Source organism: Pteropus alecto, unplaced genomic scaffold (genome assembly GCF_000325575.1).
Source record: "Pteropus alecto unplaced genomic scaffold, ASM32557v1 scaffold71, whole genome shotgun sequence".
Classification (NCBI taxonomy): Eukaryota; Metazoa; Chordata; class Mammalia; order Chiroptera; family Pteropodidae; genus Pteropus; species Pteropus alecto.
In genome coordinates, this window is record NW_006433024.1 from 19,890,780 (window position 1) to 19,912,548 (window position 21,769).

The 21,769-nt window shown below is 40.3% G+C and overlaps 1 protein-coding gene across 3 annotated transcripts in view; it reads left to right on the forward strand.

The window, feature by feature from the left end:
• Nucleotides 1–21,769, forward strand: part of CUNH11orf49 (chromosome unknown C11orf49 homolog) — a 140,341-nt gene that overhangs the window by 100,348 nt on the left and 18,224 nt on the right. For all 3 annotated transcript variants that reach the window (XM_006908098.3, XM_006908097.2, XM_025044044.1), the window contains exon 4: nt 14,675–14,759. In XM_006908098.3, the coding sequence (XP_006908160.1) occupies nt 14,675–14,759 (85 nt within the window). The remainder of the gene's footprint in view (nt 1–14,674; nt 14,760–21,769) is intronic.

A 21,769-nucleotide genomic window follows, 5' to 3' on the forward strand; every position in this document is an offset into this window, starting at 1 on the left:
GATGCCGTGTTGACTTTGTATGGTTCTGTTAGTTCAGTTTTTCTGAGCACCTGCAGTGAATTAGCCATTTCTGCTTGCTGCTAGGGATCACCCAGGCCTTTGATCTTTTTGATTTCTGTACTTTTGGACATGTTGAAGGACACTCTAACCCCACCAAAGTACATAAAAGGTGCTATAGTCTCTGTAGCCCGACCTTCCAGACCAGCATGGCTTAGAACCAGAAGATATTAATGTAAATACAGATGTGGATACAATCCATTAAATGTTTACTGTGCACCATATATGTTCTAAGCACTTAACGTGACTATGCCATTTAATCTCTACTTGTAGGCCTAAAAGGACGTGCGTGAACTGACCCCAGTTATTTCTCTAACCTCATCTCTTATTCCTTTCCCTCTTGTCTTAGCTCCAGCTACACTAGCTTCTATGCTCTTCCTCTTATCTAATAGGCACACTCCCTCCTTAAGGCCTTTGCAGTGGCTGTGCCCTCTGCCTAGGGTGCTCTTCCCTCATACGTCTGCCTAGGTTACTTTTTAACCTCCTTCTATTCTTTGCTTAGGTGTTACCTTCCCCATGACACTTACCTAGACTACTCTCTATAAAATCGTACCACCACTAGCATACTACCTATGCGACTTGCTCTATTCTATTTTTTCTGATTATTTGTATCACTAACTTACTATGTAGTTTATTTTGTTTATTATTTATCATCTGTTTCTCCAATATAAGATAAGTTTCATGAGGGCAAGGTGCTTTTCTATTCCCTAATGTATCCTAAGTTCCTAAAAGGCAATATCTAGCACATAGTAGGTGCTCCATAATTCCTGGTGCAGGAATGAACTTTGCCCCTTCAAAACCCTATGAGGTAGTTGTTTCTGGTTGCCTCATTTTAAAGATGATGGAATTGAAGCTCAAAGAATATAAGTAACTAACTTGCCCCAGATCATTCATCTAACAAGTAGTGGAGCTGGGATCTGAACTCAGGATTGACTAATTCTAAAGAATGTGCTTTCAAGCTCTAGGTCAAAAGTCCTCAGATTTTAGTATGCATAAGAATCACCTGAGCTATTTGTTTAATTGCTGATTCTGATTCCAGAGGTCTGGGATATAGATGATTCATGAATCATACTTGGAGATACATTGGGATATACTACATTGTCTTTAAGGTTTGTGATCTCCATAGAGAGTCATAGAGATGAAGTCCATTGAACATTTTTGCGTGCCTACTATGTTACCGGTTCCTGTGGCATATAAAAGCAAGGGAGATAGAGTACTTACTCTCAAGACTTGGTCTGTTGGTGGTGATGGGGCAAACAGATACATATATCATAATTAGACTATCAGTAAATCATGGAATACTTAAAATAACATGCTTTGGATTCAGGTAGACCCATGGTTTCAAAGCCCAAATGTGCTACCTACTAGTTATGACACTGCACAAATGATTTAACCTCCCTGTGTCTGCAGGTAATATGAGAACAATGTTTATCCCATGGGACTAAATGAGGTAATGGGTGTACAGCACTCAGGAAAGTAGCTTACAAACATAACTAACGCCAGGAGGCTATGTATAAGAAGTGATAAATAAATGGCTTAGAGACAGTAAATATAGAAAAACTCAGAAGAAGAATTTTACAGTCTTACAGCCTACTCTTTTAAAGTTTGAGTACCAATTTTTTTGTTTTTAATATTAACTACATGGAAATCTTTTCAAAATATACTTAAATGTAATACTCTTTCCTGCATTAAGTATAATTTAACTTATCTTGGCATCTAAGTATCAGCTTTATAAACAAATTATTTTATTGTGCTGGAAAACACTGTTGTCTTCGGAGCTTATTGAAGTGTACCCTAAATGCATCTAGATTGTATTTTAACTTTTTTCCTACTTCTCTGTTTCCGTCATATTGTTAACGCCTAATTCCTCCTCACTGCTATCCTTGCACCTGCCTTTTATAGTTCCTTTTTTCTCTCCCAGTTTACTTTGTCTAATCTGCATAGAGCTTAAAACCTAGATGGCCAAGCTTATTAAAACTCTATCATCAGAGCTTATCTTCAAAGCCTGTATTTAACCTCATAAGCTTTAGTGTGTGAACTTTGTGACATCCGTTTTGCCCACTTAGAGACTTATTAGCATCTAGATGTTTGAGATCGCCTATTAGTTAAGTTTTGAATACATTAAGTATTACCGTGTAGGGTACACACACCTGGAGGAAACATTTTCATTGTTCTCAGCATTGGAAGTTAGTCCATTTTGTAACTCCACAACTTAGAAAAGCCTTGAGAATCACAGAGTCGTAGATCTGGCCTCTTGCTCTCAAGTAGATATTTGATTGTTATCTTCATTTTACAGATGAAGAAACTAACACCTAAAGAGGAAGTAGCTTGCTCAGGTGAACTAGTCTGGCAGAACCAAGGCAGGGTTTCAAGTCTCCTAAGGCATTCCTTCTGCTCAGCCACACTGTTCCCAAGAGGAAAAAAATCATCTCAGTCTGTGGAGAGGAAGGAAAACCATCAAGAAATGTGATAAGAGATGAGAGAAATGAAATCTAATTGTATTGTAACTAATCAGTTTTAGCCCTGACTTTGATAACGGGTTTTCCTCCCCAACCCTGCTGTCATTTGAAGGGATGTATAACCTTACTGTGCCCCTAGTGAGCCTGGACTGTGAACATATAAAGACAGGACCAAGGGGCATTATAATAAGATCTAGAAGCATATAAAGGATTATAAAATATGGTTATCAGCATTGTACCCTCTTTTCATTATGGACAAAACAAGGTGATTGAGATGGGGGTGGGAGATAGAGCCACTGAGAATGAGGGACATGGAAATATGTTTCTGAAGGAAGGTGCAGAGTTGACAATTTCTCTGAGTGGTGGCTGGCTGGCTTGCTTTCCTTCCTTTCTTTCTTTGACAGCTTTATTGAGAAATAATTTTCATACCATAAATCTGGGTAGCTTTTTATGAAATAAATTTTATTCTTCTGATTGCAAGAAAATAGAAATTTCCCATAATCCACAAACCCAGAATTAACCACCATTATTAACACTTTGGTGTATTCCATTCTTTATTCTATGTAAATTTATATATGTTTAAAAGCAAAGAAAGGATTATATTTCATAAACAATTTTTGTTTTGCTTTTTACCTTTAATATCCTGATGTCATCTAGTTCCTTTTTATCTTAAACTCATTTAGGCAGAGGAATTAAATCTTTATTGTAAATGCTTCCAGAGAGAAACTCTATACTGGGGTTGAAAATTCAGATGCCTGCAGCAGCCAGACAGGTGATATAAGAAAGAATCACAGATGTTATTCAGTGGGATGCAGCAGGGTCTATAGCAAACTGACAAGGGCATCCTCTGCCTCAGCTCCACCTGATTGTAGCCATGCACTGGCCCAGCACTGCCAGGTCTTCTGATTTTTTTTCTTCTGATTTTTTTTCTACATTACATCTGAAATGTAGATTGTATTGTGAGAAATGTCTTGATTTTTTAAATGTTTTAGTTCAAAAATTTGAAAATAAAGTTCAAGCGAAACAAAACCTGTGTCTCAGACAGTGAGTGCTTGAAGCTTCACAAGCATTATCTCACTTAATCATCACAGCAGTCTTGCTCCTCAATAATTTATTGAGAACCAACAAGAAACAAAAGAGTCAAAATCTTTGCCTTTAAACTGCCTAATACAGTTTAAAAATATACAGTAGATCATACAGTGATAAATACTATGGAGAAAAATGAAGCAGGAAAATGAGACAGGGAGTAGGGCAAGAGCTGCTGTTTTCAATACTCAGGCCAGGGTTGGCCTTAGTGGTATTTGAGCAGAGACCTGAAAGAGGTAAGAACTATGCAGGTATCCAGAGGCAGAGGGGACAACAGTATAATAGTCTGAGACAGAGCATGCTTGACATATTCAAGAATCAGCAAAACCAGTGTGGCTGGAATGGTCAGAGCAAGGGGTAAATAGAAGGAAATGCAGTTAGCAAGGGCCCCCATTGTGTAGAGTCTGAGAAGTATTATCCCATTTTACAGATGAGAAAACTGAGGCTCAGAGAATTTTGCCCATGCCACATAGCTAGGAGATAACAGAGGCATTTTGAACCCTGTCTTAATTCCAGATCTTATGTTCTTAGCTATTGTGTGTGCTGCACGAGAAAGCAAAAACATGGGTTTACTAGCATTCCCACTCTCCCAGCAAGTTATGTGCTACCTGGATTCAAATTATGTCCTACCTCGGGTTTATGCTATTGCCTCAAGCACAGAGAATCACAGTGAAGAATCCCAGAATGTTAGACCCAAATAGAACCCTGAGGATTATTGAGACAAAAAAGTTTGCACATTTTTATCCCCTCCCCCCAGTTTGCACATTTTTTAATAGTTTTGAATGGTTGTGCTTTTTTAAGACCCTTTGATGTCTTCCCACTTCTTATTCTTTTGTTTTCCTAATTTTTAAAATTGGTTTTGCAGAAATGTGACACAATTTAAACAGTCAATAGGGTATACAATCTTACATACTTTAAAATATATTTAACTTAGTCTAGTCAACCCTGATCGTTCATATGTGAGGTATGACAGAGGAAAAAACTGAGGCATAAAGAGTTAGTGCCCAGTTGGAGGCCACCGATCGATGGGGAAAACAGGTACCTTATCCAGACTCCAATGAGTAAGACCAGACTTTGTCTTTTAGGACACTGCGCATAAGAGAAATTGGGTAGGTTCATCCACTGTTGCCACTAGGGTATATTCATCTTTTTCCTTTCTTTTTGTATGCCTGCCAGCCCCACTGAAAGATAAGGATCAGGGTTCAGAAAGCCTAACCATTGTGTCATTTCCCAGGATGCAGAGCCACTGTCATTCGGTTCACATTTTTATTAAATTAAGATGAGTGATTCACTCACATTACAGGCAAAGAGTCTTTTACCAGGAAAACCATACTTTGAAAAACAAAGCTGATGGCTTTAAGGAACAGTAACTGCTAACATCAATTTCCTTTCCCATCCAGTCCCAGAACAGTCAGACACTCTTCAGTCTCTAGCTACCTCTTTCTCTTACCCACACTTATAATTATAGACATGGTATATTATATATGCCCACAAACGACAGAAAACAGCACGAAAGACAAAAGTGGATTCATCGAGAGGGATGTATGTGTTTATCTATATCCAATTCTCTTTCTGGTTCCTGCTGTTTTTGTTTCCTAAGTCTGTTTTTTTTTAGTTGATGGGTAGCCATAAATCCATCACCATTGGTGCAAGTTAGTGGATTCTGACGAGAGAACAGGCTGTGGTCTTTATAAATACGCCTACATGCTGGCAACAGCCTTTCCCCAACTTTAGATTGGTTTTTTATTTTTAGTCTGTCTTGGTTCCACTCACCCTCAGTGAGTAACTCCATTATATTTATTTAGAAAAGAAGGAAAATGCATTTTAAGCAAATTGAATGCATAATCTGTTCCACTTCTTATTTATTCAATGGCTACTCTGGACAGCAGAGAGCCCAGAGAAATAATAACTTTTTTTGGTCTTTGTTTTCTGTGGCTTGCTTTCTCAGACAAGTCCTCATCAGACAGTTTTGCTGATAGCTTATAGAATTTCATTCCAACTATTGGCCTGATTTAAAATTGGAAAGGAAAAAGTCGGAAATATTTTTTATGTACATTACACTTTTCTCTTGCTAATCTGTGTCTCGTCCTATTAAATTCAGATACAGGCTTATAATGGTTTGAAATGTTTGGTTTTTTGTTATCCCTTCCCTATTTTCTTATAGAGATTAACAGCAAGTCACCTAAACTTGAAAGGATCTGTCAGTTTGTTTTGGGGCGAGCAAGGAAGCTAGAAACCAGTTAGACTACATCTAACCCAGGAGCAAGCCTAGGAGAAGGATGATTGCGATAGAATAGCTGGTGGCAGATTTAAATATTAATAATAATAATAATAGTTGCAGCTAACATTTACTCCATTCTCATTATGGAATTCACTATGCTAGGTATTTTTCATCCATAGAAGACATAAAAGTGGGCTGAGTTCCCAGGGCCCAAGGAGTCATATATTAAAAAAGAAAAGGACATAGGGACCCTGTGTAGTAGAAAGAGGCCTTGCCCTGGAATGAGAAGGCTTGATTTGATACTGGCTCTACCATTTACTGGGTGATTTTTTTCATTGCTGAGACTCATTTTTCTTGTCTATAAAAATAGAAATAATACCATTATCCTCTCCCTGCCCCACAAAGTTCTTACGGAGATCAGAAGTTGATAATGCATATGAAAATGCTTTGCATAATTCTACAGTCTCTACCAACATGACTGATCAGCACTTTTAATAGTGAGATGATAGAGGGTTGGCAGTACATCGATTATCAAGAAAAGTATTGTGCACCTGCCTGAAGGCAGGAAGTCTGTTATTCACTCATCAATGAAGAACAAAGGCAAGATAAAATAATCATGAGATAAGGAATAAGATTGTTTTAGCCACAAGATTGGCTTAAGCTGGAGACTTTCCATGAATTGTGCCTTCTGTTATGCAGGTGCCACCCCACCTGTGTGCCTCCAATGAAGGAGAGTGATAACGAGAGCAGGTACCGTTTGTTGAATGCCTCCCCTGTGCCATATACTACCACTTTCAATTTACTTTCTCTTTTTTAATCATTTCTTTTAATCCCCTCAAAAACTTCATGATCAATATTGGTATTACCACTATTCATATTATTATTATTCACTCTTATTTCTAATTGGCTTGCTCAGTGTCACATGACTAGCTAACTGAAGAACCAAGATTTGGATCCTGTTGGCTGATTCGGGAGCTTTCATTCTTAACCTAGAATTACAGAAGACTCACTTAGGAGTTAGACCAGGTTTTTTTTTTTTTGTACTGTCCTCTCTAGAGCCCTAGAGTTTGAAAGCAGTGCCTCAAGCCTTCTGTCCCCTCCACCTCATTTCTCATACCTTTAGCCTGGGTGATGGCTACTGAGGAGAAAGTCAGGTAAGAAAGACTGTTTTTATCTGTTTTATACATTGAAGGTCCTTATGAGATTTCCACTGGGGGAAAAAAAAAAGCATATCCATTTAAAAATTTTTTTCAACCTTCACTTACCACAACTTCCTTATTTTATGGGTGAGAAAATGGAGGCGCAGGAAAGTTGTGTCCAGAACAATGTGGTTAGTTCTCTACAGAAAACACACAAAGTTTTTTTCTCTGTATCATGGTGCATCTTTGTGGTAAAACAGAATATTCTCTCCCTAAAACAACATGAAAGCCCTCATTCTGGCCATAAAACCTGTATAAGGAAATTTAAAATACCGCCTCTCTTTCAAAGGTTGAGTAAGGTATTCCAGATATACCGCCACTGAGAGGGCAGAATTTTCCTTTCTCCTTCAGTTACTGTGAGGAGGGACTGATTTATTTTCCACCTTAGCTCTTGCGCCTGTTGAACCATTTCTCTTCCATTAAGAATGAGAGTGGGTCACAGGAGTTTTCAGCAGCACCTGCATCTTCCTGGATGAGAATTACACCTTGACCCTGAGGTCCCTGTTTCAAAGGGCACACCCTGTTCTTTTATTTCCAAACAAACGTGAAGTAGCAACACCTAGTAGAACTGGGCCAGTTGGTCTCTGGATTAGAATGAATGGTGGTGCAAATGCTAGGCTTGAAATAACTTTCCTGGACCCTTTGGGAGCTTATGGCACCAGGATCCTGCTCCACATTTTGATATCCAAAGCTGCCTTCCATTTCTTCAATAAATGGTCAGGTGACCATGCCGTGCCAGAGTAACCAGCTCTGTTACTATTGGAGAAAGGCCTTCTTTTCTCCAGGCACTAGTGCCTCTTTCCACGTGCCACCCTGGGCATGTGCAAGCCTGTTGTGTTTTGTGCCATCAGAGCTGTCTAAGACAGTGACTTCCCCAGAACCAAGCACTGCCTTGGTGCTCCAGATCTCAACAGCTCCATCATGATGGACAGAAGATAGGGTAACACCCCAGAGTCTGACATAGTATGGAGGTTTTTATCAAACCAGGTCTCTGGTTCAGTCCCACAGTGGCAGCTAGGGATGGCCATGGTTAGCCTAAAAATCTGATCATATTGCCACGATGTGTCATACATGATCCCGGGGGAAGTATTTCAGACCCCGATTAGAAATGCTAACATTTCTTCAAATCTTTATACAAAATAAACAGTTCCTAGGTACTTGCTTTTGTTCATTCTAAAATTGCCATGAAATTGTTACTATGTTTGCTTTAATACTTTGACTAGAACATATATACTGGTCAAATAGAAACAGTCACTTGATATTGGGCTTAGTCATAATAAAATATAAGACTAAAGAGTCTGGCCTTCTGACCCTATTTGAACACACTAGTCATGTTCTGGGGACTAATGAGTTGGCAAAAGATAGTATTAATAGCCCAAGTGCTTTACCCCACAGGTGTCACTGGAAGCCATTACTTCTCATTCCTTTCGTAAAATCATTTCCCTTTCAGTAAACTAATTATCATTTCCCTCCATTTATAACATAAAACAACAATACTGCCAAATAAGATAAAATTTAAGAACACGGCCTGCTCGTCTTGTCGGGCTGTGCTTGACAGGAGCATGGCCCTAGGATGTTAGAGTCTTCCTGTGATTTGTGATACCAAGTGCTGCATGGGGACTGAAGCTGTCGGATGTCTTGCCTCCCCCATCTCCCTGCCCACACTCTATCACTCCCTACCCCTTCCTTGCAGAGTAGCATAAGGACTATTTACTCGGTTGTGGATGGTACCAAAGCCTCAGTGCCCTGGGAATTGGAAGGGGTGGTATGGTCATGCCCTGAACCGTCCACGTCCTTCCGAGCATCTCTTGGCAGAGCAGCCTGGCTGAGGGTGAGTGTCATTTAGAATGAGCCTTCACAACCCCTGCATAAAAGAGCATAAAAACAATTGCAACTGAAAATTGGAGAGTCCACTCATGGGCTGTGGTGTTCTCTGGCCTTTGTGGTAGCTCCTATTGAGATCATGCAGCCAACCAACTAGAAGTTGTTCAGTCCTCTGGGATTCCCCGTGGCTTGGTAGCATTTTATTGTTTCCAGCTCTTGTCCCACCACTAGCTTACCCAGCTATCAACATGTAGACACACACAAATGAATTCAGACTGAATCCCATTACATCCTCCATACTTCTGGAGCTAAAACCCCGTGATTCAGGCTTTGGGGAAGACTTTCTCTGAGTAAGGGACAAAGAGATGGCCCTAGTTCCTTCCATCTGGCACTCCTCCATTGATTTCCTTTAATGACACCACTTTGACCCTGGAAAAGGCATCATTTCTCAGGAGAAACAGAGACATCTTCGTCTGCAACCACACACCTCCAGTTTTGAGCAAATGTAGACACTCACAGTGGTCTACAAGGAGTTTGTAGAGATGACGAAGCTGCCCCCATAGAGCTTCAGAGCCAAGAATTTTCACAGCAGAAAGGCAAACCAGATATAGGAAAGACAAGAGAAGATCTTCATGCTTCTTTTCCAAGAAAAAAAGTGAGAACAAATTAGCCTCTGAATATATTGGGCATTAGTAATTTCCGACTACATTAATTTTCTTAGCCAAAATAACCTCATTTATAACTCTCTAGGATTAGAGTAAAGATAACCAACAGAAGAATATTTTGAGTTGGGGTATGCTTATCTTAAAAACTACAGTATTCATGCTAGAGATGTACCAGTGGTAAACTGAATTACTGGGAAGTAAACCCTAGGCTTCCTCTGATTTTCAAGATAAAATTGGTAATGCATTCCTATGAAAATAAATATTTAAGCTGATTGAATTGAGCACTCAAGGTGAAGGTGCTAGGAGTCTGCAAGCTCATTAAATACACTTGTGATTTATCGTGTTTCCTAAAAGTTATGGTACCTACAAACAGGACATTTTCCCTTTCTGCACTTTATAGCTCCTCGCATCCCCCTAAACCCCGCTAACTTGATAGGCATGCCTCCTGTGCCTGGAGAGTCCCCCTCTCTGTGTTTATACAATGACCAGAACTTTGTCCCTCCAAACTTTCATCTGAGTCACTGTGCAATTCATGTTTTCATTCATTCATTCCTTCAACAGATATTTAATACTATGTGCCAGGCATTATGCTCAGGGCTTTAGTTAAGTCCAAAGATTCCTCAATTTCAGGACTTCAAATTTTAATCAGTTAATAATTATAAAACAATACTACCACTTTTTGAACACTTTGCTAATTTTTCAGAAAAGGGCCTTAGATATAAATCACCTCATTTGACTTTTACAACGATCCCATTAGGTGGGTACTACAGTTATTCACATTTTTAAGATGAGAAACCAAGGTTCAGAGAAGTTGTATAACTTGTCCAACCATACTAGGTGTGAAATAGTGGAGCCAGGTTGCCTGATTGCAAAATCTGGGCTCTGAACTAGTACAACTGCCATGCCCAGCTACTCTGCCCTGTTTAATGTGGCCACATGGAGGGTATCTGTATGTTTCACTTAGATATAAAGGCTGTCAATCACCTGACATGAACAACCCTATCATCAGAAATCAAGGCCTCCACTAACCAACTGGGTGCTACTTGCAGCTTCTTTGGAGCTAGGCACGCTTAGGTCTGAATCTCCTTCCTCCCTCCTCTCACTAGTTGTTTCTTGAGAAAGTAATTAACCTTAAAGAAACCTGACTTTATTTCTAAAATAATAATAGCAAATAACCAACAGAGCACTTATGACGGGCCATGGTTCTAAGTACAACACATTAATTCAAAACAACTGTATGATGTTGGTACTATCGTTATTCCCATTTTATAGATGAGAAAACCAAGGCACTAAGAGTTTAAAGGTCAAGTAATTTGAAGTCAGTGGTGAAGCTCAGATTTGGACCCAGGCAGGCTCACTCTGAAGTCCATGCTATTAGCCACAATACTACGCTGGAGATGATAGGATCAAGAGTGTAAAACCCTCTGGTCCAGAGCCAAGCAGAGTCGATGGGACAAGTACAAGGTTTAGAGTAAGAAAGTTTAACAGCTTTGACCACCCACAAAAAGAGAAACACCAGTTTGTGGAGAGTATTCTGATTTTGATCTTAATGTCTTTTGCCTTTGAACTTTCAGGACTTGCTGGCTGAAGCTTTCCTAATTGTGGGGATTCCTTTAGAGAAGGCATCTGTTGGTACACACTACTTACCTTCCCTGCACCTGCCAAGGTGCAGAGCAGCTGGCAGGTGGGCAGGGATGAGAAATGGTGGAGTGGCCACCAGCACAGGTGTACTCACCCTCCACCCTCCCATTGCCTCCAGCCCAGCACTGGCTCTGGTGCTGAAGCTGCAGTCTTTCCTGTTGACAGTAATTAGAACCTTTCAGACTCAATTTCTCACATGCAAAAAATCTCAAGTCATTTGAATTGTCTCCTTGATCCAGTTCACCTGGAGCTGTTTGGTTTCTGTAGTTTGTTTGGAGTGGAAAAAAGGCTCTTAAGCCTTCACACATTATGGTAGATAAGATCAAGGTGCTGAAGATGTTAGTTGGGTAAACTTTGGAGCCAGACGCCTGAGTTTGAATTCCAGTTCTCTGTCCTAAGCATGTAGCATCTGAGTTTGTGTCTGTGGAATGGGGATAACAATAATGAAGATTAGATGAGCTGACACATGTGAAACCCTTGGGAGAACAGTGCCTGGCCCACAGTAAGTGCTCAGTAAATGTTAGCTGTTAGTATTGTTACTGAGCCCATCCAGCCCTCAGTCCTCGTTCTTTCTCTCCCAGCCTGGACTCTTGCTCTGGAAAGTCGGGTCCCTTTCCGTTCCCCAGGCTCTGGACCCTTCTTTCCTCACTCACCAGATTATTTCATCCCTCTAAGCCTCCATGTCCTTGTCTGTGAAGTGGAACTGGGAATAGTGGAGTCTACTTCACAAGGTGGTTGTGAGGGTTGAGTGAGCTAATTCAAGGCCTGAGCATAGAGCTCAGTGACCGCTCAGTCTAGTTACTGTTAGTCCCGAACAATCACCTGACATGGGCCACCTGGAAGGGCCTCTGAGATCTTGGAGAGTTCTGAGAGCCCAGGGACCCAAAGTAGACGGAGCATTTTGGATTAATGCCTGAGTGTGAGCCTCGGGAACTAGGTAGACTGCTGGCTTGTTCATGCTGTGATGCTGTGCCTGGAACCAAGGAGGCACATGGTGATATCAAACGAGTGAATACTGCAGAAGAGTATCAAAAACAGGTTTGGCTCAGGCAACCTGACAGAATTTTCAAGGCAGAACACTCCAAGGTGTTTAAGCATTTAAACTCGGCAAGAAACACCTTCTCCTCCTCTCCTGTCTTTGCTCCAAGGATTTAAAAACAAAAACAAAACAACTCCCATTGTTTGGTGTTACTATATGTTCTAGACATTCTGCTAAGAATGTCATCTCTTTTAATCGTAACTTCAACCCTGATAAGTATCATCATTTCCATTTTACAGACAAGAAACTAAGAGAGAGATTGAGCAATTTTGCCAAAGTTACATACCTGGTAAATTGCAGAGCCAAGATTTGAACCCTGGTTTGTGGGACAGGAAGGAGACAGCTCCCATTTGCTTATCAGTGTTCTGATTTTGGAACAAGTCTTACCCTTCACCATTCTCCCAAATACTCACTGTACAACCAAGAAATGTCTCCAAGTGACCAATCATCTGGCCTTGATATTATCTAACCACTATGTTAATAGAAGTAGAACCACTGCCTTCCACAGTTAAGGTGGTAAAAGTTGTTCGTTTGCCTGATTTTCATTCATCTCTTTATCAGACTATATTCTTTACATTTGGGAAAGTAAAGTTTTAGAAGTGGTGAATAGGACATATTCTGTTTTTCTCGTGTATTTAATATTTCCGAGAGTCTGTTGCTACATTAGAGAAATACAGAATGATTTTTCGTAAATCATTCTTCTCTTTAGGAATATTGAAGTACATGAGTTAGAATATCAAGAACCTAAAGGGAGCTGAGGGGCATTGTCTTTCTTGGCTACATATGAGGGTTACGCAGCTCGCACGCGCTCTCTCTCTCTCTCTCTCTCTCTCTCAGCTTCTCATTTTCCTTCACCCTGTTTATCTTCCCGAGGATATTTTATAGGTAATTATGGGGATAGATGTGAATTCCTGCGGAACACTTTGATTCCCCCTCCCCAAGAATGGTATTAAGTAAGCCCCCAAAGTTTAGCCTGAAAAAGCACTGATGATTCCAAGGAAGAACTTTCCTTTATTTACTTCCTGCCAGAAATCATTCCTCTTTCTATAAAGGGAGTTCTGGAGTGAGATTAAAGTTGGAACACATTAGATTCAGTGGCTTTTCTCCCTTTCCTTTGCCTTTCCTGTCCCTCACCCCAAATTGTGAGACCATGAGTGGCTATCACTCCTTCCCTTGAAGAGTAAAACCTCCTAGCAAGCTGTGCCCGAGGTCAGGCAAGTGAGGAGAGGAAAGTGCACACCCTATTGCGGCCAAGTCCAAGGCCACAAAAGCCATCTTGATCCTTTGACCTACATTGACGCTGATTCTGTTCCTTGGTGTCCCTGATTTTGGCAATGTGGTTAGTTTAACTCTCTGCCCCCACCTTGAATTGAGCTTTGATGACAAAGTAGTAGGAACCCAGGCCTGTCTCTGGGGATTTGGGGTTTTTATCTTGGAAAAGCATCAACCGAACTAGCAGGGGCAGGAGATCTGGATTCCTGTGGCTTGGGCTAACTTAGGTCCAAAGAAACCAAGTGCCTATGATCATCATCTTCATTCCTCAAATGTGGCCATGGCCTTTGGATTCCCTTCTCTCGCTCGTTCTCCCAGTTAGGATGGCTTCCAGGTTGCTTACTCTTGCTTTGTCATTAGCCTGTCCTTCCATATTTGAAATGCTTTGGTATGTTGAATACTTGGGCATCACTGCTTCTTGACTGATCTAAAAATCTTTTGGAATAGTACGTGCAGTACCCAAACATTTCAACATCAGTGTATGTCCTCTCCCTTAGGATCCTATAAATCTCCCTGAGGGTTATCTCCTGGGTTTTCTGCCGGGCCACAGAGCCTCATCCTGGCTCAGCTCTCTCAAAGCACTGCTTCTTTATATCGGGAATCATTTGGTCGCCTTGATTGTATACCTTGGACCTCTAACTTGGCTTCCGATAATATGATGACCAGATTTGTATTCAGGCATCAAAAAGAAGCCAGTCTGAGCAATATTGGATGACAGAGTAATAAGGCCTGTGGGTTGCTATATTGTATTCTTCTCCATACATTGCAGGACTGAGTTTGCCTTAGTACTGCTTCCAGACAGTCTGTGGATGGTCTTTGGGCAGGTTGTGGTAAATGTTACCATGCCAGAGAATTTCAGCAGATTTAACCAGCTTTGAAATGACTCATTCTTGCAGATTTTTATATATGAGGAAAACCAAACTAAGAAATACCCCTTTTGTTTCCTCTTCTCACCCCACCATTTTTCAAAACCAGTGAAGCTCCTTTGGCCAAAATGTTGCAGCTGGTGCCTCCCACCCAGGAAGAGCTTTGTATAAATATTGATCTTAAAATCTCACCCCAACAGGTTAGTAGCTAGCACACCCTTAACTCTCTTACCTTTAAAAGAGCAGCTCCACTGAGACGAGATCTGAAACCCATGAAATGACCAAAAAGAACGTAGTGACTTCACATGCAGAGACCTAATGTGTTTCTCTCCATTTCCACTTCAGATTTGCTGACCATGAAAGAATATCACTGTTTGCTGCAATTACTGTGCCCGGATTTCCCGCTGGAGCTTACTCAGAAAGCAGCCAGGTACGTCTCCTGAGCTCTTGAAACCAACTCAGCCCTCTATGAGACAGGGCTTCTTAGAGAACCTGAAATATATACAGATAAACAAACAAACAAACCATTAGGGAAGAATAAAGCCATTAGGAAAGAAACTGGCATTTAGAGAGATGTCTATTTGGGATTTGCCCAAAGACATAGCAAGGGAAGCCAAATGATCCCTTGTGGTTTCTGCAGGGAGCCCTTAGGGTCTGCAGATAGAATTTGGGGGTGGTGATATGAAGAGGTGTGCGCACACATGCACACGTGCGCGCGCAAACACATGAAAACCCCTACAGGATATTCTGAGAAAAGAAGAGACAAGAGTTGGCAGCAACTTGTGTTGAAGAGAGTTAAGGCTGGAGACTGGAAAGGCATGAAGGTGATAATACCCAACTAAGATGGAATAAGTTGTGTTATTTATGCTAAAAGAAGGTTTTCGAGATTATTCTAGGACCAGGAATAGTTAGAACCCCCTAATTACTGCGTTTGGTTTCACTGTCATTCACATTTTTTGACCAAATGAGGTTGTTGTACTATGTATGCCTCAGTTAACTTTTACTTATTTAACACAGAACCTGAGCTGAGGTGGCAAATGGAAGTATGGCAAAAAATCTTGCTTTTTGAAAAATGCCACATAACAGAGGATTTGGAGGAAAATACTCTTTATAGGCATATCTCATTTTATTGTGCTTCGCTTTATTGCTCATTGCAGATAATTGCTTTTTTACAAACTGAAGATTTGTAGCAACCTGTGTTGAGCAAGTCTATTTATACCATTTTTTCCGACAGCATTTGCTCACTTTGTTTCTTTGTGTCACATTTTGGTTAATTCTCATAATATTTCAAACTTTTTCATTATTGTTATATTTATTATGGTGATCTGTGACCAGTGATCTCGGATGTTACTATCGTAATTGTTTTGGGACACTACAAACTGCTTGTGTAAGACAGCTTAATCGATAAATGTGTGTGTTCTGACTGCTCTACCTATCAGTCATTCCCCCATCTCTCTTCCTCTCCTGTGGTCTCCCTATTCCTGAGACACAATGGTATTGAAATTAGGCCAATTAATAACCCTACAATGGCATCTAAGTACTCACGCGAAAAGAAAAGCAGCACGCCTCTCACTTTAAATCAAAAGCTAGAGATGATGAAGCTTAGTGAGGAAGGCATGTTGAAAGCTGAGATAGGCTGAAAGCTAGGCCTCTTGCATCAAACAACCAGGCTATGAACGCAAAGGAAAAGTTCTTGAAGGAAATTAAAAGTGATACTCTCCAGTGAATGTACTAATGATGAGAAAGGAAAACAGCCTTATTGCTGATATAGAGAAAGTTTTAGTGGTCTTGATAGAAGATCAAGTCAGCCACAAAATTCCCTTAAGCCAAAGCCTAATCCAGAGCAAGGCCCTAACTCTCTTCAAGTCTGTGAAGGCTTAGAGAGGTGAAAAAGCTGCAGAAGAAAAATTTGAAGCTAGCAGATGCTGATTCATAAGGTTTAAGGAAAGAAGCTGTCCTTGTAACATAAAAGTGCAAGGTGAAGCAGCACATGCTGACATAGAAGTTGCAGCAAGTTATCCAGAAAATCTAGCTTAGATAATTAATGAAGGTGGCTACACTAAACAAGAGTTTCAATGTAGATGAAACAGCCTTATATTGGAAGAAGATACCATCTAGGACTTTCACAGCTAGAGAAGAAAACTCAATGCCTGGTTTCAAAGGACAGGTCGACTCTCCTGTTAGGAGCTAATGCAGCTGGTGACTTTAAGTTGAAGCCAGTGCTCAATTTACCATTCCAAAAATCCTAGAGCTCTTAAGAATTATGCTAAAGCTGCTTTTTCTGTGCTCTATAAATGGAACAACAAAACATGGATGACAGCACATCTGTTAACAACATGATTTACTAAATATTTTAAGCCCACTGTTGAGATCTACTGCTCAGAAAAAAAAGATTTCTTTCAAAATATAACTGCTCATTGACAATGTACCTGGTCACCCAAGAGCTCTGATGGAGATGTACAAGATTTATATTGTTTCCATGCCTGCTAACACAACATCCATTCTGCAGCCCATAGATCAAGGAGTAATTTCAATTTTCAAGTCTTACCATTTAAGAAATACATTCCATAAGGCTATAGCTGCCATAGATAGTGATTCCTATGATGGGTCTGGGTAAAGTAAAATGAAAACCTTCTGGAAAGGATTCACCATTCTAGATGCCATTAAGAACATTCATGATTCATGGGAAGAGGTCAAAGTATAAACGTTAATGAATTTGGAAGAAGTTGATTCCAACCCTCATGGATGACTTTGAGGAGTTCAAGACTTCAGTGAAGGAAGTAACTGCAGATGTGCTGAAAGTAGCAAGAAAACTAGAATTAGAAGTGGAGCCTGAAGATGTGACTGAATTGCTGCAATCTCATGATAAAACTTTAACGGATGGAGAGTTGCTTCTTAAGCAAAGAAAGTAGTTTCTTGAGATGGAATCTACTCCAGGTCAAGATGCTGCGAAGATTGTTGAAATGACAACAAAGGATTTAGAATGTTACATAAATTTAGTTGATAAAGCAACAGCAGAGTTTGAGAGAATTGATTCCAATTTTGAAAAAAGTTCTACTGTGGATAAAATGCTATCAAATAGCACTGCATGCCAAAGAGAAATTGTTCATGAAAGGAAGAATCAGTCGACGCAGCAAACTTCATTGTTGTCTTATTTTAAGAAATTGCCCCAGCCATCCAGCCTTCAGCAAATGCCATCCTGATCAGTTAGCCAGCAGCCACCAATTTCAAGGCCAGCCCTTCCACCAGCAACATTATGACTCACTGAAGGTTCAAATGATGGTTAGCATTTTTTATCAATAAAGTATTTTTAAGTTAAGGTATGTACATTGTTTTTTAGCCATAATGCTATTGCACACTTATCAGACTACAGTATAATGTAAACATAAATTTTATATGCATTGGGAAACCAAATAATTTGTGCGACTTGCTTATCACAGTATTTGCTTTATTGCGGCGGAACTGAACCTGCAGTATCCCCAAGGAATGCCTGTATTACAGCATACATTATGGATGCATATCATTATATATTTGTCCAAACTCAGAATATATAATAACAAGAGTGAACCGTGATGTAAACTATGAACTTTTGGGTGATGATGTATCAGTGTAGGTCCATTGATTATAACAAATGTCCCACTGGGTTAGAGAATGTCGAAAATGGGGGAGGCTGTGCATGTGTGGGAGCAAGGGGTATATGGGAAATCTCTGTACTTTCCCCTCAGTTTCACTGTGAACCTAAAACTGCTCTAAAAAAGTAAAGTTTTAATAATAATTTTTTAAAAATGCCCAGATACCCTAACTTATAAGGAATGAATATACTTTTATTGTGTCATTTAAATTCACTTACCTTAATTATCTATCTTAATCCTTATAAAAACTATTAGTTCCCATTTTGCTGAAGAGGATAATGCTATATTTCAGTTTTTTAAAAAAGGAAACTGGGGCTCCAAGGGGTTATGTTGCCTGAACTTACTGATAGCTTGTAAATAGCAGAGACATGACTTAAACCCAGGTTCTCCTGAACCCAGAGACTTTGCTCTCAATCTCCTTACATACCTGCCTCCCTATGTCATGACATCATTTCTACATGCTGGTTTGACCCATTGAAACCAAAGCTGCATGGGCCACACTGCATCGAGAATCACCTCACTCCCGAAATGAGCCAACCAACCCCTCCCCTGACTAGGAAATCAGAAAGCCACTCCTGCCAGCAGCAGACGGCAGCCTCACACTGGGGCGGCTGTTTTGCAATTCACAGCTCATGAACTAATTTTGCTGGTCATGTGCAAAACCTGTTTAGTGATCACACACCCAAAATTTTATAGGTTTTTTTTTTCCCCCTAATTGTTCAGTGGATACTTACCTTTTCCAATGACAACTGGCGCCTGGTAAAAGCTGCCATTCAGGTATTATAATTTTAACTCATCTGCGATCCAAAGGAGATTTAGATTTTTTTCCTTTAGCTGAAAAAAAAGTGTGGGAAATTATCTCTTGTAATTTAAAAGCAGCCAAGTAGAGTCAGCATCAAATTTCCAGTGATAGTTCCCCTTTGGGGTCAGATCATTTTAAGGAAGATTCAGCCCCCCCAATTTTTTTTTTTTTGCAGGGGAGACTCAGCGTAGTTAAGACTGGACTAAATAAAAGTCAGCTACAATTTCTACATAACTGAATAATAAAAATCAGCAATGGTCTCTAACTAAAAAATTCCTAAAGAGTTATTAGAGAAAAGGAACCAAGAGTGTGAGTCTGTGTGCTCCATGAGGGCAGTCTTGTTTGCTGCTGGATCGCTATCACTTAGCACAATACCTGAATACACACTAGACACTCCATAAATGTCTCCAGAGTGAATGCATGTGTGAATCAATATTCCTTGTCTGGCAGTTTGCGTGGTTCTAATAGTCCGTGGTTCTAAATAACTCTAAGGACAAAAGTCAGAAACTATATACTGTGTTCATTTGTTCATTTATATACTCATCAAATATTCCTTTTTTAACAGCTTTTTGGGATACCATATAACTCACCTACTTAAAGTATAAAATTCAATGGCTTTTAATATATTTACAGAGTATATTCACATCAATCACCACAATAAATTTTAGAACATTTTAATTAACCCAGAAATAAATCTTGCACCCCTTAGCCATTAGTGCCCGACCCCCTCATTTTCCCCACCCCTAGGCGACCACTAACTTACTTCTTGTCTCTATAAATTTGCCTGTTCTAGGAATTTAAAATAAATGGAATCATATAATATGTGGTCCTTTGTTTCACTTAGCATGTTTTCAGGGTTCTTCCATGTTGTAGCATATGTCAGTACTACATTTCATCAAATATTTCTTGAGTACAAATTTTGTGGCAGGAGCTATTGTGCACACTGAGAACACAGTGATGAGTAAGTTATAGTTCCTGCCCCTAAAAGAGCTTGACATTTGGTTTAGAAGAGGATCGCTTGGGTACCAGTCACTGCCTGCCACTACTTTGTGACATGTCACCATGGTTTCTATCACTCCAGAATAGCCACTGTCCTCCTATCCCATTCCTGAAATGTAGGAGACAAGTTTAGGAGGGTGAACCTTTTGTATGATTTTGAACCCCCAGCAGCCACAGCTTTCCATTTGCCCTGCCCATCTCCCAGACCCTTCCAAACAATCCGATATGTGTAAGTGCAAGATTAGAGTAGAAGTAATAGAGTCCTCTGAAATCCACAGGTTCTTACAGTTCTTGGTATGAAGGGGCTGCTGGAGTGATATTACCCTCCCTCACCAAGAGGCCTATTGTTTGATAGAAATTTCAGACCTTTCGATTTGAGGAGGAAGCAGGGTCATGAGTTCAATCAATGGCAGTGTGAGGGAGTTGTGGGAACACAAGTGTAAACAACAGAAGGGCCTAGGGCAATGCTCAGGATGCTGGCTGTAAAATTAGAGATGCATTGAGAACTAGGGGGACGTTTGTTTTCTCCCTGTGTATGACCATCAGATGTCAGTCCTACCTCCCCAATGCCGTTCTTTCCCCGGCCCACTCCAGCTGGTGAGTGTGTAGAAAGACTGTATATATCCCAGAAAGTGCACTGATTGTGTAGGCTATTCTCATTTTGTCCAGGATCCCAACCTCCCCACACTCGAGCCCAGGCTTCTGACCAGAATGGCAAATGGGGATGCTTAGTCCTTTAAGGCAGTCGCTATTGCCAGGAGAGGCACTGCCTTCTCCCCTCTCACTGCTGGGCTCCCTTTACTCAGGGCTCTGAGGTCTGGGGACAGACTGCAGAAGGAGGCTCCAGCGTGTGATGATGTGTGCATAAAAGAATGTAATCCACAAGCAACTGTCCTCCAAAGCCTGTTCAGGGGCATGGCATCTCTTCATGCGTCTGACATGTGGTGCAAGCACCGATGCCAGGCTCTGGGGCAGCAGGTGTGAGCTGCAAACACAGGAAAGGAAAGAACAAACTCCATGACAGTGCCCAGCCAGAGCTCCTCCCCACGTCTCACAGTCCTGCAGCAGTGGGAGTCGTTAAGTAATTTTATCCCCAGATGATCACCATAGCATCTCTGTCTCCATCCTTCATGGACTGGGAGGCTTTCCTGGTGCTTCAGACCATGCTTTTAGAGCCAGACTTATTTTTTCTTGTTGTTTTTGTTATTATCTTTTTTTTATTGACGTATAATTGACATAGGACATTATAGTAGTTTCAAGTATACAACATCGTATTTGTATATATTTACAAAAGGATCACCACAATAAGTCCAGTTAACATCTGTCACCATAAACGATTATAAAATTGTTTTATGATGAGAACTTTTATGATCTACTCTCTTAGCAACTTTCACTGTTTTCCATAGTGGCTGTAAGAGCCAAACTTCTTGAGTTCAAATCCTGGTTCATGATTTATTAGCTTTTGCCCTTGGGAAAGTTATTTAATTTCTCTGAGCCTCAGTTTCCTCATTTGTAAAAGGGTTGAGTTGAAATAATTGAAGAAGTATGTAACGTGTTTAAAATAATGCCTGGCACAGAGTAAACTTTCAACATTAGAAGTAATGGTATTCACCGTGACCTGTAAGAGCACAGGTGTCATAGGGTTAAAAAGATCTGTGTGTATATGCCACTTGGAGGACCTTGAGGAGCTCAACTTCACCAAGCCCTGTTTCCCTATCTGTAAAATGACGATAATAATAATATTTAACTCAAAGGGTGGTTGTAAGATTTGAACAAAAAAAATATGTAAATTGCTTAGCATGTTGTAGACAGTCAATAAATAATTTCTTGCTGTTAAAATAATGTTGGCATTATTATTATAAGATTTTTAAAAATTAAATAAGAAGTTCCTGGATTTCCTGAGGCAGCAGCGCTTTCTGGCCTTTTTCCACTTCACAATGCTGACACTCAGAAAATAATATATAACAAAAAGAGTCAAGACAAGACTGCCTGTGATTAGCCTGCAGG